The sequence below is a fragment of the Apostichopus japonicus genome, chromosome 16 (assembly GCF_037975245.1).
Source record: "Apostichopus japonicus isolate 1M-3 chromosome 16, ASM3797524v1, whole genome shotgun sequence".
NCBI lineage: Eukaryota > Metazoa > Echinodermata > Holothuroidea > Aspidochirotida > Stichopodidae > Apostichopus > Apostichopus japonicus.
The window spans coordinates 1,728,719-1,756,646 of NC_092576.1; the positions used below are offsets into that span (position 1 = coordinate 1,728,719).

Here is a 27,928-nt window from a genome sequence, read left to right on the forward strand (position 1 = left end):
TTACAAAGTTGAAAATAAATACTGAATTCTGTCCTGTTATATTTTTGTAGTCTCAACTTAGCTGATCTAGTAGTTTCGTGTCACCATATAGTCCCGTTAATAGCAAGTGTCACAACATGTAAGGTTATATTGACGTGGAAAGACTTGACAGCTGGGGAAGGGGGCAAATTCTCAATTCATTTGACACATTTATGTCTGGGCATCAACTTTTAAAGAATAGTCAGAGGTGTATTTAGGATTTTATGAAGGAATATGTGTAAACATTGAGTCGTTTAGCATGATTGTTATGAAGGGAGGGTTAATTAAGGTGATAAGGTCTCCCCAACCCTGGGGATGATGTCAGATGATGAATTGTGAGGCATAGTTAGATTATAAATTAGATACACAATGGAGTCTGAACGCAGAGTTGTGATAAGGAATATTTTGAACAACATTACAGCCTCGATCCACGTGTGATTACGCTTCAGCAAAATTTCCACTTTTAATAGAAATTTTGAAGATTGATGTCAACAGTCCGTCGAATTTCGTGACACCCACCAAAATAGCTGTTAATTTTTATGTTCTGTGGTACATTATGTAAATGAACATTATTTTTGCTATCTTTTACTAGCTTTACTATTGGACTTGATCTCCTCCCCATCCTTTTAACAATGACATTTTATAACTTTTTCCATACTTTAACTTTCCTATACCTTTAACCGCCTTTTTACCATGTCTATTTGTATCTCCTGTTCTTTTAGGTGTTTTTTAGTATTTTTATTCGTTGTTTGTTTTTTGCAGTTTTTGTAGTTTTGCATTTTTCTGTTTCACCTTTTACTGTAAAGCGCTTAGTGGCCTTTGTGATGTTAGGCGCTATATAAATGCTTTATATTATTATTATTATTATTATTTAACTCTTTCCTTCCCCTCCCCCTCCCCATCCCCCCGATTCAACCAGTTCCATGCATCATGAATACAAGCTTGACAAGGACGAATCTTGACTTAATGACAAACGACTTATGTGGGTAGCATCTGGCCGTTTTGGTCCTTTAAATAACCCCAGTGACATGGGCGCAGATCAGTCTTGGATAATGGTGGGGACGCGTGTCTGTTCTCTGACATTATCCGAGCGGAGCGCGACCATGGGTTCGCGCGTAACGTACACGAAATTTGTTGGCAAATATATCAAATAACACTTCCCAGACCCAATGAAAGTCTTGCTAATCAGTTTGGTGATATCTTAATAAACAAGGTAGCAGCTATTCGCGAGGAATATGATACTTTTAATGCCACGTTCAGTATGGACATAATGGCAAACGATAGTATTTTTGATGGTTGTCCTCTTGAATCTTTCTCTCCTGCCACCGAAGAAGAGGTACGGAAGCTAATTACAAGCTCCCCATTAAAGACCTGCAGCTTGGATCCTATACCTACCTGGCTATTGAAACAATGTGTCGATGCACTCCTGCCAATTATAACCACCATCATAAACCAATCACTCATTGAATCAAAGGTGCCGTCTTGATTTAAGCGTTCTATTGTTAAACCACTGCTCAAAAAGCCTGGTATGAATAAAGAAGTGTTTAAAAACTACCGACCTGTATCAAATTTACCTTTTATATCCAAACTGGTAGAAAAAGTTGTTGCAATAGGCCTTCAACATCACTGAAATGCCAATGCTTTGCATGATAATCTCCAATCTGCATATCGCCAGTACCATTCAACTGAGTCAGCTTTACTAAGAGTACAAAACGATATTGCTGCAGCTCTTGACAAGAGGTCCCAAAACAATGATGGTCATTTTGGACCAATCGGCAGCCTTTGATCTTAGTGATCATGATATCTTATTTAATCGTTTCCAACATACTTTTGATATTGCGTCAAACTCATTAAAATGGTTTAAGTCCTATTTTAGGGACAGAGTGCAATGTATACAAATTGATAATGTTATATCTGATGAGAAATAGCTAAGGTTTGGGGTACCACATGGATCTGTACTTGGTCCTTTGATATATTGTATGTTTACCCGTGCAGTTGGAGAAATAATTCAGCGCCATAACATCAACCATCACTGTTATGCTGATGATACGCAATTGTATTTGAATTTTGGTGCCCTTGAGTCCTGGAATGATGTATCATTAAAGCTCCAAGCATGCCTTTCAGATATAGACAGGTGGATGCGGGTTAATTGTTTGAAACTTAATCAGGACAAAACTGAGTTCATTGTATATTTTCAGGGTCATGCTATTCAAGACTTGTATATAAATATGGGACCTAACACCATATGTTCAGTTCCTAAAGTAAAGAATTTAGGTATATATCTTGATCACAATCTTACCATGGATAATCAAGTTGACTCTATCTGTAAGTCCTGTTATTGGCAGATCCGAAATATTGGCAAATAGAAGGTATATCTCAGATGATGCGTGTAAGACTTTAATCCATGCCCTTGTGACATCAAAACTGAATTACTGCAATGCCCTGCTATATGGCCTGCCTCACAAGCTGACCGATCGCCTTCAGCGAGTTCAGAATCACGCTACCCGGCTTGTAAGTCGCACTCGTAGACACCGGCATATTACACCTGTATTACGTGATTTACATTGGTTGCCGATTCATTGCAGGTTCAATTATAAGATTCTGTTATATACATATAAGTCACTTAATGGTTTAGCCCCTACCTACCTCTCTGAATTAATACATAAATACAAGCCTACTCGATCTCTACGCTCAGAATCCAAGTCCTTACTTACCAAACCTGTCATTAAAACTTCTACATACGGAAACAGGCGTTTCGATTACTCATCTGCGACATTATGGAACAGGTTATCGGAGGAAGCTAAGTGTGCCAAAAATATAGATGAACTTAAAATAACTAGTCAAAACCTTTCTATTTACATCTGCATTCCATTAACCGTGCTTTCTATACTATTTATATTGTCACATATTATTACAACGCATTTTACATTTTGCATTTATAGCGCTTTTCAAATTTAAATTTTACACCTATTTATATATTTTAAATTTTAAGAATTTGTTTGTATAATTTTCGATTTCCCATTTGCAGTTTTTTTATACAATTTATTGTCAGGTGGTATATAACTAATTTTCTACCCTTTTTATACCTTACATGATCGATTTATATATTTGTATATCATGTTTTTATTTTTGTATTTTACTGTAATTAAAGAGCAATTTCTGATTGGATAAGGCGCTATAGAAATTTTGTAAAGTAAATAAATAAATAAATAAATAAATGATGCTCACAAACCTCCTTAAATTCTAGATATCATGGCTTAGATATTTAGTCTGGGGAAATACATGGGCGTCTGCAGAAAAAATTCAGGGGACAAATAAAACTAATTAGACTTTTGTATATACGATGGGTTTGGGGTCCTATCCAGTAAACAATTATAGACTGCCGCAAATGCGATGTCCGTCCAATATTTAAAAATTGTGGATAAATATCATAAAATGAGAACTGCTGCATGTCATTTTCACAAAATGCTGCATCAAACTGCGCCAAAGTTTAATACAGGGTAACTTGAAATACAGCGTTTGGTCAAGACAATTGGTGGGAACACACACATTATGTCCCCACCACTGACAAAGTTGGTGGGGACGCGTCCCGCTGACCCCACCAGGATCTGTGCACATGCCCAGTGAGCCTTTGATTTAGAATTAATCTAACAAAGATTTTTTTGACAGACATCAAAAGTGCCTGGAAATTGCAATTCGAAGATTACGAACACGCAATGAGACGCCGTCTTTGTCAATGTGTTTCCTCGTAATCGGAAATAGTACTGATACACAATGGTTTTATCACTACTACGAACAGTCCATAACCACCTACCCTGTTGATGTTTAGATGTGGTTGTTGCTTCATTTGTTTTGCGTGTGTTTGTGTGCTTTTCTATTCTGTGGGGATCGTTTTCAGCTCGTATTTCCGTTTTAGCTGTGATGTTTTGATTCTGATAGACTTGGGTCTCTTGATGTGAAGAAACCATTGAAATTGTGGTGTGAACTTTACTGTCACAGGTTAATTCCGAAAAGGGAACTCAATTTGAGGTTCCCCGCTTAGGCTTGTACATATTAAGACCAGGTCGAGTGCCTCTCACCAGTGTGTGACGTAATGGGGTCACTTCTTTCTAAACAGTGCGTTACCGCAGGTCCTCATATCACAGTATACCCGCTTCGTCAAGTACGAACTATATCATGTCCCTGAGTCCATAATATATCTGGAGATATATGTTAAGACCAAGGGCGGCGGAACCGGGGGGCACAGGGGGCACGTGCCCCCCACTTTTCCTCAGGCCAAAAATGTGCCCTTTTTCTTCATAAAAATGGTACTCTTGATCAACTTATAAAGTCATCTATATTTCGGTAAGAGATCTAATCCTAATTTAGAACTATCAGGGGCGTAGCCAGTATGTAGCACTGTAGGCCCGGGCCTACACTTTTTTTGGCCAAGTTATCTTTTTTTTTAAACACCCATAATTCAAATTCATAAGTTAGCTGGACGAGTTTAAGAGTCTAGACAGGAAAAACGATTGAAATGAACGTAGGAAGAACATGGCTAAATTAGGTGACCTATGCTTCTGTCATTTAGGCTGTCATTTCTATCGTGTGTCGTTTCATTCAACACTCTACCCGCCGAAAAAGACAAGGATCCGATCTTGTCAGTTTTTAACATCTAGTTAAGAACCCGTTTATACAGATAAAATTTCAGTTGAGAACATTCCACAGTCAAATAAGCCTATCGTTGATTAACAGACTTCATATGTATAGAGCTGCAGCACTTTGTTGCCTGTTGTTGTCACGATCGGCGTTACAAGTTCCAAAGCAGCCTTTTTGATAAACATTTACTAGCTACAGTTGTATCAAAGACAATTACTGGCTATAGTTGTATCAAAGGCATTTCTGGCCTATCTTTGTATCTACAAGTATCAGAAGTTGAAAAGTAAGACTAGGCCTAGCTATTCTGTACATGTACCTTGCTAATATTAAATACATTATGTAGTATTGAATTACGTACTATTTTAACTCGTTTGTTTTTTGGGGTTTATAAGTGATATTGAATGAGGTGTCTCAAGTTAGCAAGAGGCCAGGGAACCAGAATGAACACTAGGGAAGGGCCGTTTCCGGCCATCGGGGGGGGGGGGTTTGTAAAACCAAAAATTTTCTAGTACGCATGGTGGCGCTCCGCTCAGATAGTCGTGCCTATACAACTTTGCAAATCCTGGCTACGCCCTTGACTTTTAATGAATTTCTGTGGGTCAAACTCAAAGCTATTTCGAATGGAAAAATTGTTAAGCTCTTTAACAAGAAATAAACTCTAATTCGGCAGATTCCTGCTTTAACAATTAGCATGATTGCACCTCATTTTGTCTCAAAAGAAAACTTGTTCCTTGTTTCCCAATTTGCACATTGGATATTGCAGTGCTAGTATGTATTTTTTCATTGAGGGGGGGTTAAGGAATGATGTGTATACGCAAATAAGATAATACATTAAGAGTTATATAGGGTACTAAATATCAGGCTTTCGATTTTCTGCAAAGTGCCCTTTAACGTCGGTTCCCCCAGATTAAAAGTGCTTCCGCCGCCCTTGGTTAAGACTGTTTACTATATCTTACTCGCTGACAGTTATACCACACTGCAGAATAAAGCTTCCACTCGCGCATGACAGTTATTTGGCTCTTAAGCAAACGTTATGGTTGACCGAATTCAAACTGCACGCGATGACGTTTTTGGTTCCCCCCCCCCCAAAAAAAAAAATAATGAAAAAGTGAAGGTAACAATAATGTCTCTGTTGCAGCTTTAACTCGGAACTAGTCTGTTAATGGTTTTACAAGATGATGGGTTACGGGAACTCTCGTTTCATATACTCGGTTTTGAGTGTTACTTCGTTCATGATATTGTGGTGTTTTTCAGGTCATCATTCTTGGATAAGTGTCGCGACCAAGCTGCAAAAATCAAACTGGCGGCAAATAGCTCCTCGGCAAGGAACAGAGTAAGTACAAGTTAGTATATCATACTTGAACGCTATCATTAAAAACAGAATATTCAAACATGGTAGACGAAATATGGTATCCATATACATGTGCAAATTTGATAACAAAATTGATTTGTTCCTTCAATTATTATTTTGCTAGCTGAAAACAAAATCCTACGGGATCTGGAGGGATCATAGTTATAGGTTGTATAGTGTGTGCGGAAGTGCTAGGAATCAGTAGCACATCCTGCAAGATTTTCGATTGGTTCGATTTGCACCAAAATGTGCATGCATATACTTCTGCACTATTATCAGGTGTTATTCCCATGACAGAGTAATATGTTCCACTCAAAATACAAAAAGAAAAACGTTTTAATGATAAAAATGTTGCTCGCTATCAGGCTTCAAACTAGACATATATCTACTCCGGAAGTCCATATAGCCTTATGTAGAGAAACTATAAGTAGAGTGACTAGCCGGCGTATGTGTTCACTCGCTCCATATATATACTGACATATACTGTAAACGACAGTATATAGGCCTGGTCAAACTTATGTTCACGTCACGCCCTGCATTGTTCGCCATATAGTTGTATAGGATTATATAAACCACATATACCTGCATATACCGTAATGCTTAGCCTATGCGTCATCTACACGCGATAACCATATCCAAACCTACGCGGAGTTTAGCCTATATCATGATCTTGTTGATAGGCTAAATACTCGTCTTCCTAAACAATTGAGCAATTCGCGAATCTTGATTGTACTTAGCCCATACAGCGAACTTTTACTCATGAAAATCGAAAGTTTTGTAAAATAATTGCACACATTTTACCTAACATATGTGTACTGAACTTTTTCTTTTGCTCAACTGCTTACAGAGTGTAATAAGTAAAATATTTGTATCAATTTACATACAAAACTTACTAGATAGTATGATAGGTATATAGAGGTCATAATAAGTTGAAGAATTTTTCTTCAGTTTTCTTAATAGGCTACTTTTCTCATGATTTCCCTTCTGCCATGATACATCATATAGCTATCATACGCAAGGTTTCTAGATTAATTGTCAAGTTGTGGGTTTATGTCGCAATCTTCAGGTTAGGCTACTGTATCCAACAATTATTTTGAACCGTGTATTACTTTTTCACCTAATTGAAAGACCCTTCGTCATTTCTTGCTTCGCACCCATATAGAGAACTGCTTTTCTCACCTTTATTTAACGCCTTAATGTTTGCAATCTAAAGATATAATCAGCTCTGTCTTATCGAGTCTGACAGTTTCTGGTTATTGCCTAGCGTTACACTTCACGCATCACTGTGCAACAATTATATAGCAGGTTAGGCTATACCAGGGAAGGTGTCTTTACTCATTGTTCAATTACGGGTTGTAGTGTAAGCGTATAATCTGGTATTGTGAGTTTAAGATCTTTATCCAAGGTTTTCAACACACCCTGTACTGTTGCTACTGGCATAACCTTGTAACCTTGTGTGTTGATATGATACCTTGTTGTATCGAAATGTAGGCCCCATATACTTTAGACAGTGAGAGTCAACATCAAACATTCCCGCCAAAGTAGCCTCCTAAGCTGTCGACAATGGCTTTACCACATGACTTGATCGCATATACAGCTATTGTGAACACATAGTTATTGTCGTATCGAGTCCGCTTCCCGGTGGAAGAGGTACGTACAATGTACCTATACCTGCATGTTGGTATAAAGAACTGTAAGATAAATATTAAATAATCTGACAGAGTATTTAATCTGCCGTAAGAAATTATTCATTATTTAGTAAACTTGTTTCAAATTATATATATAAACAAAGGAGAAACCACCAGGCTGGGAAGAATTAGAAGACTATAACCAAACTGCAACATCTTCAAGTTTGTAAGATGATTAATAACAAACATGCATGGCCATCAGGAGAATATTAAAAATTTCTTTAAATTCCCACAAAATTACATCTAAATCCTCATGAAATCCAGGACAATGTGCTGTTATGAGTGGGATATCACAAGTCTAAATTGTCAATTCGAATAGTTGAATGTGTCAACACGGTGTTTGAACCTAAAATCCAGATGAGGCATCAAAATACGTAACAGAGTGCATGTCTACTTGGAAAGCGAGGTCAAAAACATGATACTGCCCAACCCCACTTTCAAGAGCCGGGACATTTGGAAAAGTTGCATATTCCGTATGCTATCCGGCGGGGCCCCTTAAGTAATTGGCTCAATGTGTGATTTCTGTGGTAATCGACTTTCTCCTCCAATAATTACATTGGGTGCCCAGTTTATGTTAATTGGAAGACTAATGTGTCCAGCAACGTTAAATACATCAACTTTCGTTCAGTTTCGTGTCGGACTGAGTGTTTGAAAATAAACCGTACATAACATTTGTTTTCAGTGGAAATTATCCTCAAACCCTCGAAAGTCCATGTTGGTTCTCGTTTACTCACAACGCTCTTACTTGATCAAAGCGAATATGGTTGCTTCTGGAAAACGGTTTTAGATTGAATATTTTGTAAGCTTGCTAAAGCGGTGCCGATTGGTTCAGTATAGTTTTATCGGACTTGACTGTTCTTTCATACGAAAATCAAGTGACAGATCACCATTAAATAGCTAATGGATATGCAACAGTTGATCAACAAGGATCACGTGACCAGGTTATTAGTTTTTCGTTTCGTGTTTGTTTAATTACATAAGTATTGAAATGCTTTAAGATTTGTTACGATTGCTTTCCGTCAAACATATGATTAATATCTTGTAAACTAGAAAGCAATATTCTGCGAAAAAATTAGTTTTTCTTATGATTATGCTGACTATGGCGACCTAATTACAATACACACTCTCTACACACAAGGTACGTTCCTGCGAAGTGTACAAGAAGTGTTCACTAAAACACACATAGGCTGGTATTCTAATATACGACCGTACGGCGAGTTTGCCGAACAAATGCGGTTACCATCATGGGATTTAACAGTAGTTCCAATCACTGAAAAATATAAAGAATGCCACTTCAACACATGGTAAGTTACCTATTGTTCAACAGATTTGGTCTATAAAGGTAGCAGTTGGTCAAGGTGATGAATTCCGCATCGTTTGAGTCATATATATATTAGAAGGTACTAACGTATCCTAGCCTATCAGTACAATACGTAGCTATATACCTATGTTAGGCTTATTAGTATTGTAGTAGTAGGATGGTGGTCAACATGTTGATGCGATTGTTGTCAATAAAGTTGAGCACGAAATGAAAATAGTTAATCAATAGCCACGGGTGCTGGACTGTGTAAAGATGGTAACTGAGCTGATCAATAGATATGTGCATAAACCATATATAGGGCCTGTTGAAAAATGATCATTACCCCCCCCCCCCCACCCCAAGCGAACGGAATGTGTTTATATGAACGAGTTTACATCATAGAATCGTGGTATACGTATTGCGCAATGTTTAAAGTGACAAACAGCCAGAGCCTTTCTATATGCTTCTTGCTCCCCTTGGTCAAAATATTGAAAACATTAACGTCAAATCATACATTAACGCTGGAGGAATGTATATGTACCAAATTGTTCAGTGGACATAAGCTATAAAGCAAATATTTGGTATGTACGTACTACATCGATAAGAAAGTGCTGGTTTTGTATCCTGCTCTTCAACTATCGATTCAAAACTAATGCACTGCTTCGACAGTAAAATAATCTTTCACAGCAGATAAACTAATATGTTACCACAAGTATACTAATATATAAAGACAGATCTACTAATCTCTTGCGGCAGATTAACTAATCTGTTACGACAATACAATAGATGGTTCGACAGATTAACAAATCTGTTATGACAGATTAACTTATATGTTTTGAAAGATTAACTTATATGTTATGACAGATTAAATAATCTGTTACAACAGGTTTGCCAATATGCTAGGACAGAATGACTAAACCGATATGGCAGATTAATTAATCTGTTACGATATATGAAATTGATCTGTTATCTCTGATTAACCAATCTCTTAAAATCAAATTAAATTATCTGTTACTGCTTATGCAATGATCTTCTACGTCAGATTCATAAACTGTTATGAAAGCTTAATAGTACGTTATGACATTTATATCGACGGATTTGAAAAACAAGTTACAACATACTGATTTGTTCTCTATTTGTTTCTTTGACCAAAACTGAACCAACATTATTTCCAATGGGCCAAACATTGTCGATGGCACTAATGGGCTTTCGTAGCATTGTAACCCATATTAAGTTACATTTAAACACACACCACCCCTCTCCCTCCTTTTTGCCCATTCACATGTACACCTGGTAGTACAAAATGAGTTTAATTGTTCTCTTTTCAGGATCGGTTCCTCTACCACCTCACCAAGTGACATAGTCGAGGTGTCCGACGAACGTCGAACGTTACTTGTCCAACATTACGGTCCTTCAGGAACACCACTCCCAAACTTCTTCACCAAAGGAAAACCAGGAGGTCTTACACTACGGGATTACTCGAATGGCGTCGTTGTATTTGTTCACCATAACAAAGCAGCTGGAACCACGATCAAATCTTGCATGAGGAGAATGCAGCGTACAGGGATCATCGATGGACCAGAACCGTTTCTAGTACATGCTCCTGGAAGAATGGAGCTTCACTTACGAGCACGTAAGGGCAGAAAATACAAGCAAATGAAATATTTTATGGGTGGCTATTCGTTTGGAATGTGTGATTATTTTACAGATAACCGAAAATGTTCATATTTTACATTCATGAGAGATCCAATCGAACGAGTTATATCCTCAGTAGTACTATAGTAGTACTATTGCCATCGTAACCGCGGGGACCAACTTTGTGGCCCTACTAGGGTGGATAACTTTACCTTGGAAGAATGGGCGATATACCAGGGTAGTTATTTCTTTTATCAACTTCTTATCCAGCCTGTATTTTGTTCAAAAGATTGGCCTTTAAAAAAGGTTAGCACCAGTGATCAGTATATTTTAAAAGAGTTTCAAACCAATGTGACAAATGTGACCAATGTAAGACAATGCTGGTTCCGACAGAGACAATATTTTGCAAATGTTCTGACCTCTGCTGAACTAACAGTTTTGTTCGACTACATATCTGCTAACTTGGAAAACTGGTTTGCATTTATTGGGATGACTGAATATTTCAGTTCATCTTTGAAAATGCTTACACACATCTACAACATACCGTTTGAGGATAAATGCGATCGGAAAACTAACGAAGGACGATACAAAACAGATTTAAGCCAGGTTAATGATCATTCTTACAACAAATCAGAATTAAGAGATACGTTGATGGGAAACCCACAAGTTATGAAGGCCTTAGAATTTGATATGTTGTTATACGATAAGGGGATGGAAATTTTTCAAAACGAGGAGAAGGTTTTTGCCCGAAGGGGTTTGAGAAATTAAATGCGATTACTTGATAACAATTTAGTGAGAATTAAAAATGATTCAAGAAATGTTGTACATTGACACTCTTCCATTGAACTTAAGAGCGTAAACATTTATAGAACGTATATGTCCCGATAATATAAAATATAAACGAGTGCTGCAGAGTCCCTCAAAGTATTAATTCTTAATTCCGACAGCTAGAGGTATTAGTTATAGTACTGAATTCAACTGTTGCTAATTCATTCTAAAAAATACTCAAATACATGTAAATATTTCCGATAAATTCCAATACTTTCATATTCATCGAGGTATTATATTCTTATACGGCTTCTAAAATTCTTCTTGGAATTTTGCACGTTCTTATACCTTAGGATGTTATACTTCCAATACATGGCTGTATGCATTGTTGAAACTGAAGTTAAACAAGTAAAGAAATACTCTGTCAACTTCAAGTAATACCGATACTGATTTCACTGATGCGACAATAACAGTTGTAGTTTTCAATCTTCCAACTTTGAGCGGAACAGAAGCTTAATTCTATGGACATGACGGTTGCATTTCTCAATGGCATACCAGTTATACCACCAACTTTGTCTTTCACAATAACACATGGCAGAAAAAACCAACCCCTTAAAAACATGGTATAATATTGCTCACAATTTTGAAAAACAAGCGAGCTGCAAAATTTTATGAGATTTGCTCAAATAATCGTCATTCCATTTCAGTCTCTTCTTATGTTTGGCGAGCTTTTTATTTAGTGTTGCCAGATAAACGAAATGCTAGATTCTCTCTGATTATATTAATGTGAATTTCAAGCCTGTAAGTTTATATTGCAAGCTTGTGAACACTAAAGTAGGCAAAGAGGAAATAAAATTGATATTACAAACTTGTAAATAAATACTGAATTCTGTCCTGTTATATTTTTTGTAGTCTCAACTTAGCTTAGCTAGTAGTTTCGTGTCACTATATAGTCCCGTTAAGAGCAAGTGTCACAACATGTAAGGTTATATTGACGTGAAAAAGACTTCATATCTGGGGGACGGGGCAAATTCTCAATTCATATGACATATTAATGTCGGGGCATCAACTTTTAGAGAAAAGAGGTGGATTTATGATTTTATGAAGGAATATGTGTAGTCATTGAGTCGTTTAGCCCGATTCTTATGTAGAGAGGGTCTGATAAGGTCTCCCCAACCCTGGGAATGATGTCAGATGATGAATTGTGAGGCATATTTAGACTATAAATTAGCAACATAATTAAGTCTCAACGCAGATTTGTGATAACTAATATTTTGAACAACCTGACACAGCCTCGATCCACGTGTGATTACGCTACAGCAAAATTTCCACTTTTATTAGAAACTTTGAAGAAAGATGTCAAGAGTCCGTCGAATTTTGTGACACCCACCAAAATAGATAGCTGTTCAATTTTATGTTGTGTGGTACATTATGTTAATGAACATTATTTTTGCTATCTTTTGCGAGCTTTATCTTTTCAATGCTACTATTGGACTTGATCTCCTCCCCATTTAACTCTTTCATCCCCCCGTCCCCCCACCCCCTCCCGATTCCACCAGTCCATGCATCATGAATACAAGCTTGACAAGGACGAATCTTGACTTAATGACAAACGACTTATGTGGGTAGCATCTGGCCGTTTCGATCCTTTTAATAACCCCAGTGACATGGGCGCAGATCAGTCTTGGAAAATGGTGGGGACGCGTGTCTGTTCTCTGATACTATCTAAACGGAGCGCGACCATGGGTTTGCGCGAAACGTACATGAAATTTGTTGGCAAATATACCTCCCAGATCGTCGAAAATAACACTTCCAAGACCTAATGAAAATCTTGCTAATCAGTTTGGTGATTTCTTTATAAACAAGGTAGCAGCTATTCGTGAGGAATATGATACTTGTGATGCCACGCCCAGTGTGGACATAATGGCAGACGATAGAATTTTTGGTGGTTGTCCTCTAGAATCTTTCTCTCCTGCCACCGAAGAAGAGGTACGGAAGCTAATTAAAAGCTCCCCAACAAAGTCCTGCAGTTTGGATCCTATACATACCTGGCTATTGAAGCAATGTATCGATGCACCCCTGCTAATTATAACCGCCATCATAAACCAATCACTCATTGAATCAAAGGTGCCGTCTTGATTTAAGCGTTCTATTGTTAAACCACTGCTCAAAAAGCCTGGTATGAATAAAGAAGTGTTTAAAAACTACCGACCTATATCAAATTTATCTTTTATATCCAAACTCGTAGAAAAAGTTGTTGCAATACGCCTTCAACATCACTGATATGCCAATGCTTTGCATGTTAATATCCAATCTGCATATCGCCAGTACCATTCAACTGAGTCAGCTTTACTAAGAGTACATAACGATATTGCTGCAGCTCTTGACAAGAGGCCCCAAACAATGATGGTCATTTTGGACCTATCGGCAGCCTTCGATCTTAGTGATCATGATATCTTATTTAATCGTTTCCAACATACTTTTGGAATTGCGTCAAACTCATTAAAATGGTTTAAGTCCTATTTTAGGGACAGAGTGCAATGTATACAAATTGATAATGTTATATCTGATGAGAAATAGCTAAGGTTTGGGGTACCACATGGATCTGTACTTGGTCCTTTGATATATTGTATGTTTACCCGTGCAGTTGGAGAAATAATTCAGCGCCATAACATCAACCATCACTGTTATGCTGATGATACGCAATTGTTTTTGAATTTTGGTGCCCTTGAGTCCTGGAATGATGTATCATTAAAGCTCCAAGCATGCCTTTCAGATATAGACAGTTGGATGCGGGTTAATTGTTTGAACTTAATCAGGACAAAACTGAGTTCATTGTATTTTCACCAAAATTTCAGGGTCATGCTATTCAAGACTTGTATATAAATATGGGACCTAACACCATACGTTCAGCTCCTAAAGTAAAGAATTTAGGTATATATCTTGATCACAATCTTACCATGGATAATCAAGTTGACTCTATCTGTAAGTCCTGTTATTGGCAGATCCGAAATATTGGCAAAATTAGAAGGTATATCTCAGATGATGCGTGTAAGACTTTAATCCATGCCCTTGTGACATCAAAACTGGATTACTGCAATGCCCTGCTATATGGCCTGCCTCACAAGCTGACCGATCGCCTTCAGCGAGTTCAGAATCGCGCTGCGCGGCTTGTAAGTCGCACTCGTAGACACGAGCATATTACACCTGTATTACGTGACTTACATTGGTTGCCTATTCATTGCAGGTTCAATTATAAGATTCTGTTATATACATATAAGTCACTTAATGGTTTAGCCCCTATCTACCTCTCTGAATTAATACATAAGTACAAGCCTACTCGATCTCTACGCTCAGAATCCAAGTCCTTACTTACCAAACCTGTCATTAAATTAAATTAAATTTCTACATACGGAAACAGGCGTTTCGATTACTCATCTGCGACAATATGGAACAGGTTATCGGAGGAAGCTAAGTGTGCCAAAAATATAGATGAATTTAAAATAACTAATCAAAACCTTTCTATTTAGATCTGCATTCCATTAACCGTGCTTTCTATACTATTTATATTGTCACATATTATTACAACGCATCATTTTGCATTTATAGCGCTTTTAAAATTTAAATTTTACACTTATTTATATATTTTAAATTTTAAGAATTTGTTTGTATAATTTTCGATTTCCCATTTGCAGTTTTTATTATACAATTTATTGTCAGATGGTATATAACAAATTTTCTACCCCCTTTTATACCTTACATGATCGATTTATATATTTGTATATCATGTTTGTTTGTGTTTTACAGACTGTAAAGCGCCTTTAAGAGCAATTTCTGATTGGATAAGGCACTATAGAATATTTGTAAAATAAATAAATAAATGATGTTCACAAACCTCCTTAAATTTTAGATATCATTGCTCAGAAATTTAGTTTGGAGAAATATATGGGCGTCTGCAAATCAAAAAAATCAGGGGACAAATAATCCAATTAGACTTTTGTATATACGATGGGTTTGGGATCCTATCCAGTAAACAATTATAGACTGCCGCAAATGCGATTTCCGTCCAATATTTAAAAACTGTGGATAAATATAATAAATGAGAACTGCTGCATGTCATTTTCACAAAATTCTGCATCAAACTGCGCCAAAGTTTAATACAGGGGAATTAAAATGCAGCATTTGGTCAAGTCAAATTGGTGGGGACACGGTATATCATGTCCCCACCACTGAAAAAGTTGGTGGGGACGCGTCCCGCTGTCCGCACCAGGATCTGCGGCCATGCCCAGTGAGGACTTCATTTATAATTAATCTAACAAAGACTTATTTGACAGACATCAAAAGTGCCTGGAAATTACAATTCGAAGATTACAAACACGCTGTGGGACACCGTCTCTGTCAATGCATTTCCTCGTAATCGGGAATAGTAGTGACACACAATGGTTTTATCACTACTACGAACAGTCCATAACCACCTACCCTGTTGATGTTTAGATGTGGTTGTTGCTTCATTTGTTTTGCGTGTGTTTGTGTGCTTTTCTATTCTCTAGGGATCGTTTTCTGCTCGTATTTCCGTTTTAGCTGTGATGTTTTGATTCTGATAGACTTGGGTCTCTTGATGTGAAGAACCCATTGAACTTTTGGTGTGAACTTTACTGTCACAGGTTAATTCCGAAAAGGGAACGCAGTTTGAGGTTCCCCCTTAGGCTTGTACATGTTATGGTCGAGTGCCTCTCACCAGCGTGTGACGTAATGGGGTCACTTCTTTCTAAAAAGTGCGTTTCTACAGGTCCTCATATCAGAAAGTATTCTTTACCCGCTTCTTCAAGTACGAACTATATCATGTCCCTGTAGAGTCCATAATATATCTGGAGATATATGTTAAGACTGTTTACTATATCTTACTCGCTGACAGTTATACCACACTGTAGAATAAAGCTTTCACTCGAGCATGACAGTTATTTGGCTCTTAAGCAAATGTTATGGTTGACCGAATTCAAACTTCACGCGATGACGTTTTTTGTGCCCCCAAAAAATAATGAAAAAGTGAACGTAACAATAATGTCTATGTTGCAGCTTTAACTCGGAACTAGTCTGTTAATGGTTTTACAAGATGATGGGTTACGGGCATTCTCGTTTCATATACTCGGTTTTGAGTGTTACTTTGTTAATGATATTGTGGTGTTTTTCAAGTCATCATTCTTGGATAAGTGTCGCGACCAAGCTGCAAAAATCAAACTGGCGGCAAATAGCTCCTCGGCAAGGAACAGAGTAAGTACAAGTTAGTATATCATACTTCAACGCTATCATTAAAAACAGAATATTCAAACATGGTAGACGAAATATGGTATCCATATACATGTGCAAATTTGATAACAAAATTGATTTGTTCCTTCAATTATTATTTTGCTAGCTGAAAACAAAATCCTATGGGATCTGGAGGGATCATAGTTATAGGTTGTATAGTGTGTGCGGAAGTGCTAGGAATCAGTAGCACATCCCTGCAAAATTTTCGATTGGTTCGATTTGATAAAAAATGTTGCTCGCTATTGTTGTGTCGGTCCCGGGACAACCTAACAAACTTATAGGAATACTTCACAAAACAGTATAACGCAAATGATCCGTCTAAACGGTTAACGTAATGTATTGTGAGCTTTTAACAAGAACGTGTTCTCCAAGAAACCTTGGTAGACGTTACATAACACAAACCATACCATTCAAATTAAGGTATGCATAAATTAACATATATCAAACTATATCGTAAACAGATTATTTGGTGGCGCTAAGTAACTATCCAACATTCCTCCCTTTCTTCTAATTAAGAATAAAATCAAAAATATATCATTATTCGCAATACTTGTTTTACGAAATTATTAATTATATGACACTCAACAACTTTTCAAAATAAAACGTTTCCTTTAAACTTTCTTATTCTAGACTTATAAAATTACTCACGATGAAATACTAAATGGAACAAATTGTTTACGAGTACGTGACGACCGTCTCAAATTAGGTGTTACTGGATTTGAAGCTTTTGCCACGTCTGGGACCGAAACAACAACTGGCGATTTCAAATTCTGTTCCTGCGATTCTACCTCAGAAACGGGAGAACTATTTCTCTTTAAACCACGAGTGACGTCATCAACACCAGTTGATTTCGGTTTACTGATCTCGTCAGAGTCAACAGGAATATCTAAATCCACAATACTTGGCAAAGGCTTTAAATCGTTAAATGTGTGCATTTTACGACTATAAGGCTTACATGATCTTGATCTGATTTGATTAATATGTCTTTTCCATACATGATCATCAACTCTAACCAAATATGTTACAGGACCCAATACTTTAAAAATGATGCCTTCAACCCATTTATCAGACGATGATCTAAAATCCAAAACCATGACCATATCTCCTACGGAAACAGATCTAATAGGCTTTTCAGTATTTGAGTTCTGTTTCTGTGACACTGAAAACTTCAAATTTGGTTTTAGAGCTGATAGTCTAGTTGGCAATTCTCGCTTAAAGAATAGTTTGGCAGGCGTTTCTTTGATTAAAGCGTGAGGTGTGGTTCTATAAGACAACAGAAATCGATCGATTTTAATTTGAACGTTGCCACTCTCGAATTTACATTTTTTCATTGCCTGTTTAAACGTACGAACAAAGCGCTCTGCTTCGCCATTAGATGCTGGGTGTTTGACAGCACTTCTAATATGGCGAATGCCATTTTGCTTGCAAAAGACGTTAAACTCTTCAGCAATAAATTGGGGGCCATTATCTGATACCAGCTCTTTTGGCAAGCCGTAGCGTGCAAATATCGTCCTCAATTCATTGATAGTTTTATTAGCAGTTGTGGATTTCATTAGGATGACCTCTGGCCACTTTGAATGAGCGTCTACGACTATCAAATACATATGACCGAGGAATGGACCCGCAAAGTCAACGTGAATACGTTGCCATGGTGCGGTGGGCCATTTCCAAGGATTTACATCAACCTTTGGGAGAACAGATTGAACTGATTGACATGCATTACACGATTCAACAAGCTGCTCAATCTGCAAATCTAGACCTGGCCAATATACATGCATCCTAGCAAGTGACTTCATCCTTACCATACCGGGATGACTGGCGTGCAATTCGCTTAGAATGCGATCTCGGTAACTCGAAGGAATGATCACACGAATTCCCCATAAAAGACAATTGCCTTCGACGGAGAGTTCATTTTGTTTACTAAAATAGGGCGTCATTTCTTTGTTTAAGTTTTCTCCCGGCCAACCATACAGAACAAAATGTCTAACCCTCGATAAAATAGGATCACTACTCGTAGCTGTTGCAATTTCTTTTGCGCTGACAGGTAAAGATTGAATTTGCGCCTGATTCAAATCATTTGCTTCATTCGTCCACAATACAGTAAACTGATCAACTGTTTTAAGTTTGTCACTAGTATGCGCGCTCGAATTTGGCAATCTAGAGAAGAAATCGACATTTGCATTCTGTTTGGATGTACGGTACTGAATATCATATTCATAACCACTCAGAAGAATAGCCCAACGTTGCAATCTAGATGCGGCTAACACAGGGATGCCTTTGTTAGGACCAAACAGAAACTTCAAAGGCTTATGATCGGTAAACAAAGTGAACCGCTTCCCACAAAGATATTGGTGGAAAATGCGCACACCATAAACAATTGCTAGGGCCTCCCTTTCGATTTGAGAATAATTTTGCTCAGTTTTCGTTAATTTTCTGGAAGCATATGCAATTGGTTTCTCTCCTTCCGGAGTTGAATGTGAGATCACTGCACCAATACCATACGGTGATGCATCAACTGAAAGCGTAATCTCCTTAGAGGGGTCAAAGTACACGAGCACTTTTGAGGAAGTGAGAATTTCTTTAATCTCCTCAAATGCTTGTTGACAATCGCTAGACCATATAAAGTTTTTGTCACATTGCAAAGCTGACGTCATTGGGGCCATAACAGATGATAAATTTGGCATGAATTTACGATAATAATTTATAAGCCCTATGAGTGATTGCAGTTCCTGCTTATTTTGTGGAGCAGGGGCATTAACAACAGCCTCAACTTTTGCAGGAGATGGGTGAATGCCCTTAGCATCTACAATAAAACCAAGATACTCGATCGAGTCCTGGAAAAATGAACACTTTGATTCCTTAAGTCTCAAACCAACCTCGTCGAGTTTCTTGACTACCTGACCCAAGTTCCTTAAATGTTCTTCGTCAGTTTTACCAGTGACGATAATATCGTCTAGATAGCAACCCACCCCATTTAACCCACCCAAAATTTGGTCCATGCATTGTTGAAAAATTGCAGGGGCGGAGCTTACTCCAAACGGTAGTCTTGTATACTGAAAAAGACCTAAATGGGTGTTGATCGTAACATATTTTCTGGAATCGGGATCTAAAACTATTTGCAAGTATGCATTTGACAAGTCTAGTTTTGAGAACTTTTGACCACCCTGCAGCTGTGCAAATAACTCGTCGGGACGGGGCAAAGGATATTCTTGTTGGTGCATTGCTGGGTTAATTGTGACCTTGTAGTCCCCGCAAACCCGGATATTACCATCCCCTTTTCTCACTGGGACAATTGGGGCGGCCCAATCAGAAAAATCAACTTTTTCTAGCACACCCTCCTTCACTAGTCTATTTAGCTCTTCTAAAACCTTATCCTTGATAGCTAGAGGCATGGGCCTTGGTTTGTAAAATTTAGGTGTTGCATCAGGTTTTATCCTAAGTTTCGCTTGGATGCCTTTGACTGTACCCAATTTCTTATTAAGTACGTTACTACCAGACAATATCTCATTGACTTTGTCTTTTGGTGACAAATACACACGATTGATTTCTTGCCAATTTAAAGGCAAGTGTTCCAACCAATTACGACCCAAAAGGGCGGGACCATTCCCTTCAATGACAAACAATGGCAATGCTTTTTCGATTCCATTATACTTAACTTTAACGCTACATTTTCCTTTTACAGGTATCTTCTCTCCTGTAAATGTTTTCAAAACAACCTTCGTAGGTTTAATGTCGACCTTAGGCGACAGTGCCTTAACAAACATATCGTTTGGAATTAGGGAAACACCAGCCCCCGTATCTAATTCCATAGTTATCTTTTGGTTTTCAATTTCAACTTGAACTTCAATTGGTTTGCTTGACGCAAGTAACTTTACATAGTAAACTGTGACGTCTTCGTCACCACTCTCTTCACCACTACTACTAGAATCATATTCAGGGGTTTGATTTACTTCCTTAATTCTCGAACTATGTTTACTCTTTTTACTTGACCTATGCTTAGAATTACGTTCCTTATCACGTGGTTTACTTACATCTGAATTTCGCCTGCAAACAGCCTTTAAATGTCCAACACAATCACAAACATTACACTTATAGTCCTTATAATGACAGTCCTTTTTAAAATGTCCTGGTTTACCGCAGCACGAACAGAACACTCGATGACTCGTTGGCTTAGATGCCACGTGATGAACGCTGGCAGACCCTTCCTTGATAATAGCTGCGTTTTTGGCGGCGGACTCCATACTCATGGAAATTTTCACGGCATTATCCAGCTTTAGTGAATCGTCTTCCGACAAGAGCCTTTTTTGGATATTGTTGTCGTAAATCCCGCAAACGAACCGGTCACGCAGTGCATCCTTCAGGAAACTTCCGAAATTACACGTGCTAGTCATTCTCTTTAGTTCGGCTAAAAACTCTGCAATTGTAGTTGACGAGCTCTGGTTGTAGTTGTAAAATCGGAATCTCTCCAATAAAACTGGGGGTTTGGGATTGTAGTATTCCCTCAAAGTCCCACAAATTTCGTCAAACTTCTTCGATGATGGCTTGTCTGGCGATACAAGATTTTTCAAAAGTCCATAGCCTTTTGCTCCCATTGAAGATAAAAGTATCGCCACTTTCTTTTTATCATCCTCTACTTCATTTGCTTGGAAAAACAGTATCAAACGTTCCTCGTATGATTCCCAAATTTCCACATCAGGATCATAAATCTCCACTTTTAACATGCTGGAAGCCATAGTTTCTCCTTCTCCCGGTAAGAACTCTTTTTAGAACTTAGGTTTTATTTCCGACCATCCCATCCTCGTCGCCAGTTGTTGTGTCGGTCCCGGGACAACCTAACAAACTTATAGGAATACTTCACAAAACAGTATAACGCAAATGATCCGTCTAAACGGTTAACGTAATGTATTGTGAGCTTTTAACAAGAACGTGTTCTCCAAGAAACCTTGGTAGACGTTACATAACACAAACCATACCATTCAAATTAAGGTATGCATAAATTAACATATATCAGGCTTCAAACTAGACATATATCTACTCCGGAAGTCCATATAGCCTTACGTAGAGAAACTATAAGTAGAGTGACTAGCCGGCGTATGTGTTCACTCGCTCCATATATATACTGACATATACTGTAAACGACAGTATATAGGCCTGGTCAAACTTATGTTCACGTCACGCCCTGCATTGTTCGCCATATAGTTGTATAGGTTTATATAAACCACATATACCTGCATATACCGTAATGCTTAGCCTATGCGTCATCTACACGCGATAACCATATCCAAACCTAGGCCGAGTCTAGCCTATATCATGATCTTGTTGATAGGCTAATACTCGTCTCAATAACAATTGAGCAATTCGCGAATATTGATTGTACGTAGCCCATACAGCGAACTTTTACTCATGAAAATCGGAAGGTTTGTAAAATAATTGCACACATTTTACCAAACATAAGTGTACTGAACTTTTTCTTTTGCTCAACTGCTTACAGAGTGTATAGGTAAAATATTTGTAACGATGTACATACAAAACTTACTACATAGTATGATAGGTATATAGAGGTCATAATAAGTTGAAGAATTTTTCTTCAGTTTTCTTAATAGGCTACTTTTTCTCGTGATTTCCCTTCTGCCATGCTACATCATATAGCTATCATACGCAAGGTTTCTAGATTAATTGTCAAGTTGTGGGTAAATGTCGCAGGTTAGGCTACTGTATCCAACAATTATTTTGAACTGTGTATTACTTTGTCACCTTATTTAGTGACCTTTCGTCATTTCTTGCTTCGCACCAATATAGGGGTCTGCTTTTTTCAACCTTCATTTAACGCCTTAATGTTTGCAATCTAAAGGTATAATCAACTCTGTCTTATCAGGTCTGAAAGTTTCTGTCTACGGCCAAACTTTAAAACTTCATGCATCACTGTGCAACAATTATATACCAGGTTACTGAGGTTAGGCTATACCAGGGAAGGTGTCTTTACTCATTGTTCAATTACGGGTTGTAGTGAAAGCGTGTAATATGGTATTGTGAGTTTAAGATTTTATCCAAGGTTTTCAACACACCCTGTACTGTTGCTACTGGCATAACCTTGTAACCTTGTGTGTTGATATGATACCTTGTTGTATCGTTTTGCGAAATGTAGGCCCCATATACTTTAGACAGTGAGAGTCAACATCAAACATTCCCGCCAAAGTAGCCTCCTAAGCTGTCGACAATGGCTTTACCACATGACTTGATCGCATATAAACTATTGTGAACACATAGTTATTGTCGTATCGAGTCCGCTTCCCGGTGGAAGAGGTACGTACAAGGTGCCTACCTGCATGTTGGTATAAGGAACTGTAAGATAAACATTAAATAATCTGACAGAGTATTTAATCTGCCGTAAGAAATTATTCATTATTTGTTAAACCTGTTTCAATATATATATAAAGAAGGGAGAAACCACCATGCAGACTGGGAAGAATTAGAAGACTATAACCAAACTGCAACATCTTCAAGTTTGTAAGATGATTAATAACAAACATGCATGGCCATCAGGAGAATATTAAAAATTTCTTTAAATTCCCACAAAATTACATCTAAATCCTCATGAAATCTAGAACAGTGTGCTGTTATGAGTGGGATATCACAAGTCTAAATTGTCAATTCGAATAGTTGAGTGTGTCAACACGGTGTTTGAACCTAAAATCCAGATGAGGCATCCAAATACGTAACAGAGTGCATGTCTACTTGGGAAGCGAAGTCAGAAACATGATACTGCCCAACCCCGCTTTCAAGAGCCGGGACATTGGAAAAGTCGCATTTTCCGTATGCTATCCGGCGGGTTCCTTAAGTACGTGGTTCAAGGTGTGATTTCTGTGGTAATCGACTCTCTCCTCTATTAATTACATTTGGGCGCCCAGTTTATGTTAATTGGAAGAGTAATATATCCAGCAACGTTAAATACATCAACCTTCGTTCAGTTTCGTGTCGGACTGAGTGTTTGAAAATAAACCGTACATAACATTTGTTTTCAGTGGAAATTATCCTCAAACCCTCGAAAGTCCATGTTGGTTCTCGTTTACTCACAACGCTCTTACTTGATCAAAGCGAATATGGTTGCTTCTGGAAAACGGTTTTAGATTGAATATTTTGTAAGCTTGCTAAAGCGGTGCCGATTGGTTCAGTATAGTTTTATCGGACTTGACTGTTCTTTCATACGAAAATCAAGTGATAGGTCATGATCATTAAATAGCTAATGGATATGCAACAATTGTCAACAAAGATCACGTGACCAGGTTATTAGTTTTTCGTTTCGTGTTTGTTTAATTACATAAGTATTGAAATGCTTTAAGATGTGTTACGATTGCTCTCTGTCAAACATATGATTTATATCTTGTAAACTAAAAAGCAATATTCTGCGAAAAATAAGTTTTTCTTATGATTGTGCTGACTATGGCGACCTAATTTCTACAATACGCACACTCTACACACAAGGTACGTAACTGCGAAGTGTACAAGAGATGTTCACTATATCACACAGAGGCTGGTATTCTAACATACGACCGTACGGCGAGTTTGCCGAACAAATGCGGTTACCATCATGGGGTTAAACAGTAGTTCCAATCACTGAAAATATAAAGAATGCCACTTCAACACATGGTAAGTTACCTATTGTTCAAAAGATTTGGTCTATAAAGGTAGCAGTTGGTCAAGGCGATGAATTCCGCATCGTTTGAGTTACATATATACGCTATTAGAAGGTACTTACGTGTCCCAGCCTTCAGTACAATACGTAGCTATATACCTATGTTGGGCTTATCAATAGTAGTGTAGTAGTATGATGGTAATCAACATGTTGATGCAATTGCTGTCAATAAAGTTGAGCACGGAATGAAAATAGTCAATAAATAGCCACGGGTGCTGGACTGTGTAAAGATGGTAACTGAGCTGATCAATAGATATGTGCATAAAACATAGGGCCTGTTGGAACATGATCCTAACCCCCCCCCCCCCCCCAAGCGAACGGAATGTTTTTATATGAAAGTTTATATCATAGAATCGTGGTATACGTATTGCGCAATGCTTAACGTGACAAACAGCCAAAGCCTTTCTATATGCTTCTTGCTCCCCTTGGTCAAAATATTGAAAACATTGACGTCAAATCATACATTAACGCTGGAGGAATGTATATTTACCAAATTGTTTAGTGGACATAAGCTATTTAAAGCAAAATATTTGGTATGTACGTACTACATCGATAAGAAAGTGCTAGTTTTGTATCCTGCTCTTCAACTATCGATTCAAAACTAATGCACTGCTTCGACAGTAAAATAATCTTTCACAGCAGATAAACTTATATGTTACCACAAATATACTAATATGTTAAGACAGATCTACTAATCTCTTGCGGCAGATTAACTAATCTGTTACGACAATACAATAGATGGTCGACAGATTAACTTATCTGTTATGAAAGATGAACTAATCTGTTATGACAGATTAAATAATCTGTTATGACAGATTAAATATTCTGTTACAACAGGTTTACCAATATGCTAGTACAGAATGACTAAACTGATATGGCAGATTAATTTTCTGTTACGATATATGAAATTGATCTGTTCTCTCTGATTAACTAGTCTTTTAAAATCAAATTAAATTATCTGTTACTGCTTATACAATAATCTTCTACGTCAGATTCATAAACTGTTATGAAACCTAAATAGAACGTTTTGACATTTATATCGAAGGATTTGAAAAACAAGTTACAACATACTGATTTGTTCTCTATTTGTTTCTTTGACCAAAACTGGACCAACATTATTTCTAATGGGCCAAACATTGTCGATGGCACGAATGTGCTTTCGTAGCATTGTAACCCATATTAAGTTACATTTAAACACACACCACTCCACCCCTCCCCCTCCTTTTGGCCATTCACATGTACACCTGGTAGTACAAAATGAGTATAATTGTTCTCTTTTCAGGATCGGTTCCTCTACCACCTCACCAAGTGACATAGTCGAGGTGTCCGACGAACGTCGAACGTTTCTTGTCCAACATTACGGTCCTTCAGGAACACCACTTCCAAACTTCTTCACCAAAGGAAAACCAGGCGGTCTTACACTACGGGATTACTCGAATGGCGTCGTTGTATTTGTTCACCATAACAAAGCAGCTGGAACCACAGTCAAAACTTGCATGAGGAGTATGCAGCGTAAAGGGATCATCGATGGACCAGAGCCGTTTCTAGTACATGCTCCTGGAAGAATGGAGCTTCACTTACGAACACGTGAAGGCAGAAAATACAAGCAAATGAAATATTTCATAGGTGGCTATTCGTTTGGAATGTGTGATTATTTTACAGATAACCGAAAATGTTCATATTTTACATTCATGAGAGATCCAATCGAACGAGTAATATCCTCATATTTCTATTGCCATCGTAACCCCAGGGACCAACTCTGTGGCCCTACTAGGGTGGGTAACTTTACTCTGGAAGAATGGGCGATATACCAGGGTAGTTATTTCTTTTATCAACTTCTTATCCAGCCTGTATTTTGTTTAAAAGATTGGCCTTTAAAAAAGGTTAGCACCAGTGATCAGTATATTTTAAAAGAGTTTCAAACCAATGTGACAAATGTGACCAATGTAAGCCAATGCTGGTTCCGACAGAGACAATATTTTGCAAATGTTCTGACCTCTGCTGAACTTACAGTTTTGTTCGACTACATATCTGTTAACTTGGAAAACTGGTTTGCATTTATTGGGATGACTGAATATTTCAGTTCATCTTTAAAAATGCTTACATACATCTACAACATACCGTTTGAGGATAAATGCGATCGGAAAACTAACGAAGGACGATACAAAACAGATTTAAGCCAGGTTAATGATCATTCTTCCAACAAATCAGAATTAAGAGATACGTTGATGAGAAACCCACAAGTTATGAAGGCCTTAGAATTCGATATGTTGCTATACGATAAGGGGATGGAAATTTTTCAAAACGAGGAGAAGATTTTTGCCCGAAGGGATTTGCGAAATTAAAAGCTATAACATGATAACAATTTAGTGAGAATTAAAATGATTCAAGAAATGTTGAACATTGACAGACTTTTGTTAAACCTTAAGAGACTTCAAAAACACAATTGAAAGTAGGACCGTAAACATTTATATCATGTTTGTCCCGAGAATATTAAGATTACAATTCATTTTGACAAACAAGTGTTGCAGAGCCACTCAAAGTATTGATTTTTATTTCCGACAGCTAGAGGTATAAGTTTTAGTATTGAACACGACTGTTGCTCATTCATTCCAAGAAAATCGATAAATATTCATTGAAGTTAAGCAAGTAAAGAAGTACTCAGTCAAGTTCAGGTAATACCGATACAGATTTCACTGATGCGACAATAACAGTTGTAGTTTTCAATCTTCCAACTTTGAGCGGAACAGAAGCTTAACTCTATGGAACTGAGGGTTGCATTTCTCAATGGCAAACCAGTTATACCATCAACTTTTTCTTTGACAATAACACAAGGCAGACAAAAAAAAACAACTTAAAAACATGGCATAATATGCTCAAAATTATTAAAACAAGCGAGCTGCAAAATTGTATGAGATTTGCTCAAATAATCGTCATTCCATTCTCTTCTTATGTTTAGAGAACTTTTTATTTAGTGTTGCCAGATAAACGAAATGTAGATTCTCTCTGATTATATCAATGTGAAGCCTGTAAGTTTATGGCAAGCTTGTGAACACAAAAGTAGGGAGGAGGAAATTAATATAATGTAATATATTACAAACTTGTAAATAAATACTGAATTCTGTCCTGTTATATTTTTTGTAGTCTCAACTTAGCATGTCTATTAGTTTTTGCTAGTAGCAAGTGTCACAACATGTGAGGTTATATTGACGTGCATAGGTTTAGTCCTTGAGTCGTTTAGCCCGATTCTTATGTAGAGAGGGCCTGATAAGGTCTTCCCAAGCCTGGGGATGATGTCAGATGATGCATTGTGAGGCAAATTTAGACTTTAACTTAGCAACATAATTAAATAAAATGAAACCCCCCAAAATAGATAATTTGACGGTTAGCTTTTAAATGCCATGTGCTGTGGTACAATATGTAAATGAACATTATTTTTGCTATCGTTTGCGGGCTTTATCTTTTCAATGTTTATACACTTGATCTATATAGACCAGTGGGGTGCACAAGTTAGTGGGGGAGGGGACCAT

General features: G+C 37.6%; 1 protein-coding gene across 2 annotated transcripts; it reads left to right on the top strand.

The window, feature by feature from the left end:
• Positions 1-5,756: 5,756 nt before the first annotated feature.
• LOC139983183 (uncharacterized) lies at positions 5,757-27,842 on the top strand. Of its 2 annotated transcripts, XM_071996568.1 has the most exons (3): positions 5,757-5,989; positions 10,324-10,628; positions 25,681-27,842. In XM_071996568.1, the coding sequence occupies exons 1-3, from the start codon at positions 5,832-5,834 to the stop codon at positions 25,713-25,715; spliced, it is 498 nt and encodes a 165-aa protein (XP_071852669.1). In that variant the 5' UTR covers positions 5,757-5,831; the 3' UTR covers positions 25,716-27,842. The 2 variants fall into 2 exon arrangements, with proteins under 2 accessions (XP_071852669.1, XP_071852668.1); XM_071996567.1 differs by lacking the exons at positions 5,757-5,989; positions 10,324-10,628 and adding an exon at positions 15,755-16,669 and having other exon boundaries at positions 25,681-27,836.
• Positions 27,843-27,928: the final 86 nt, after the last annotated feature.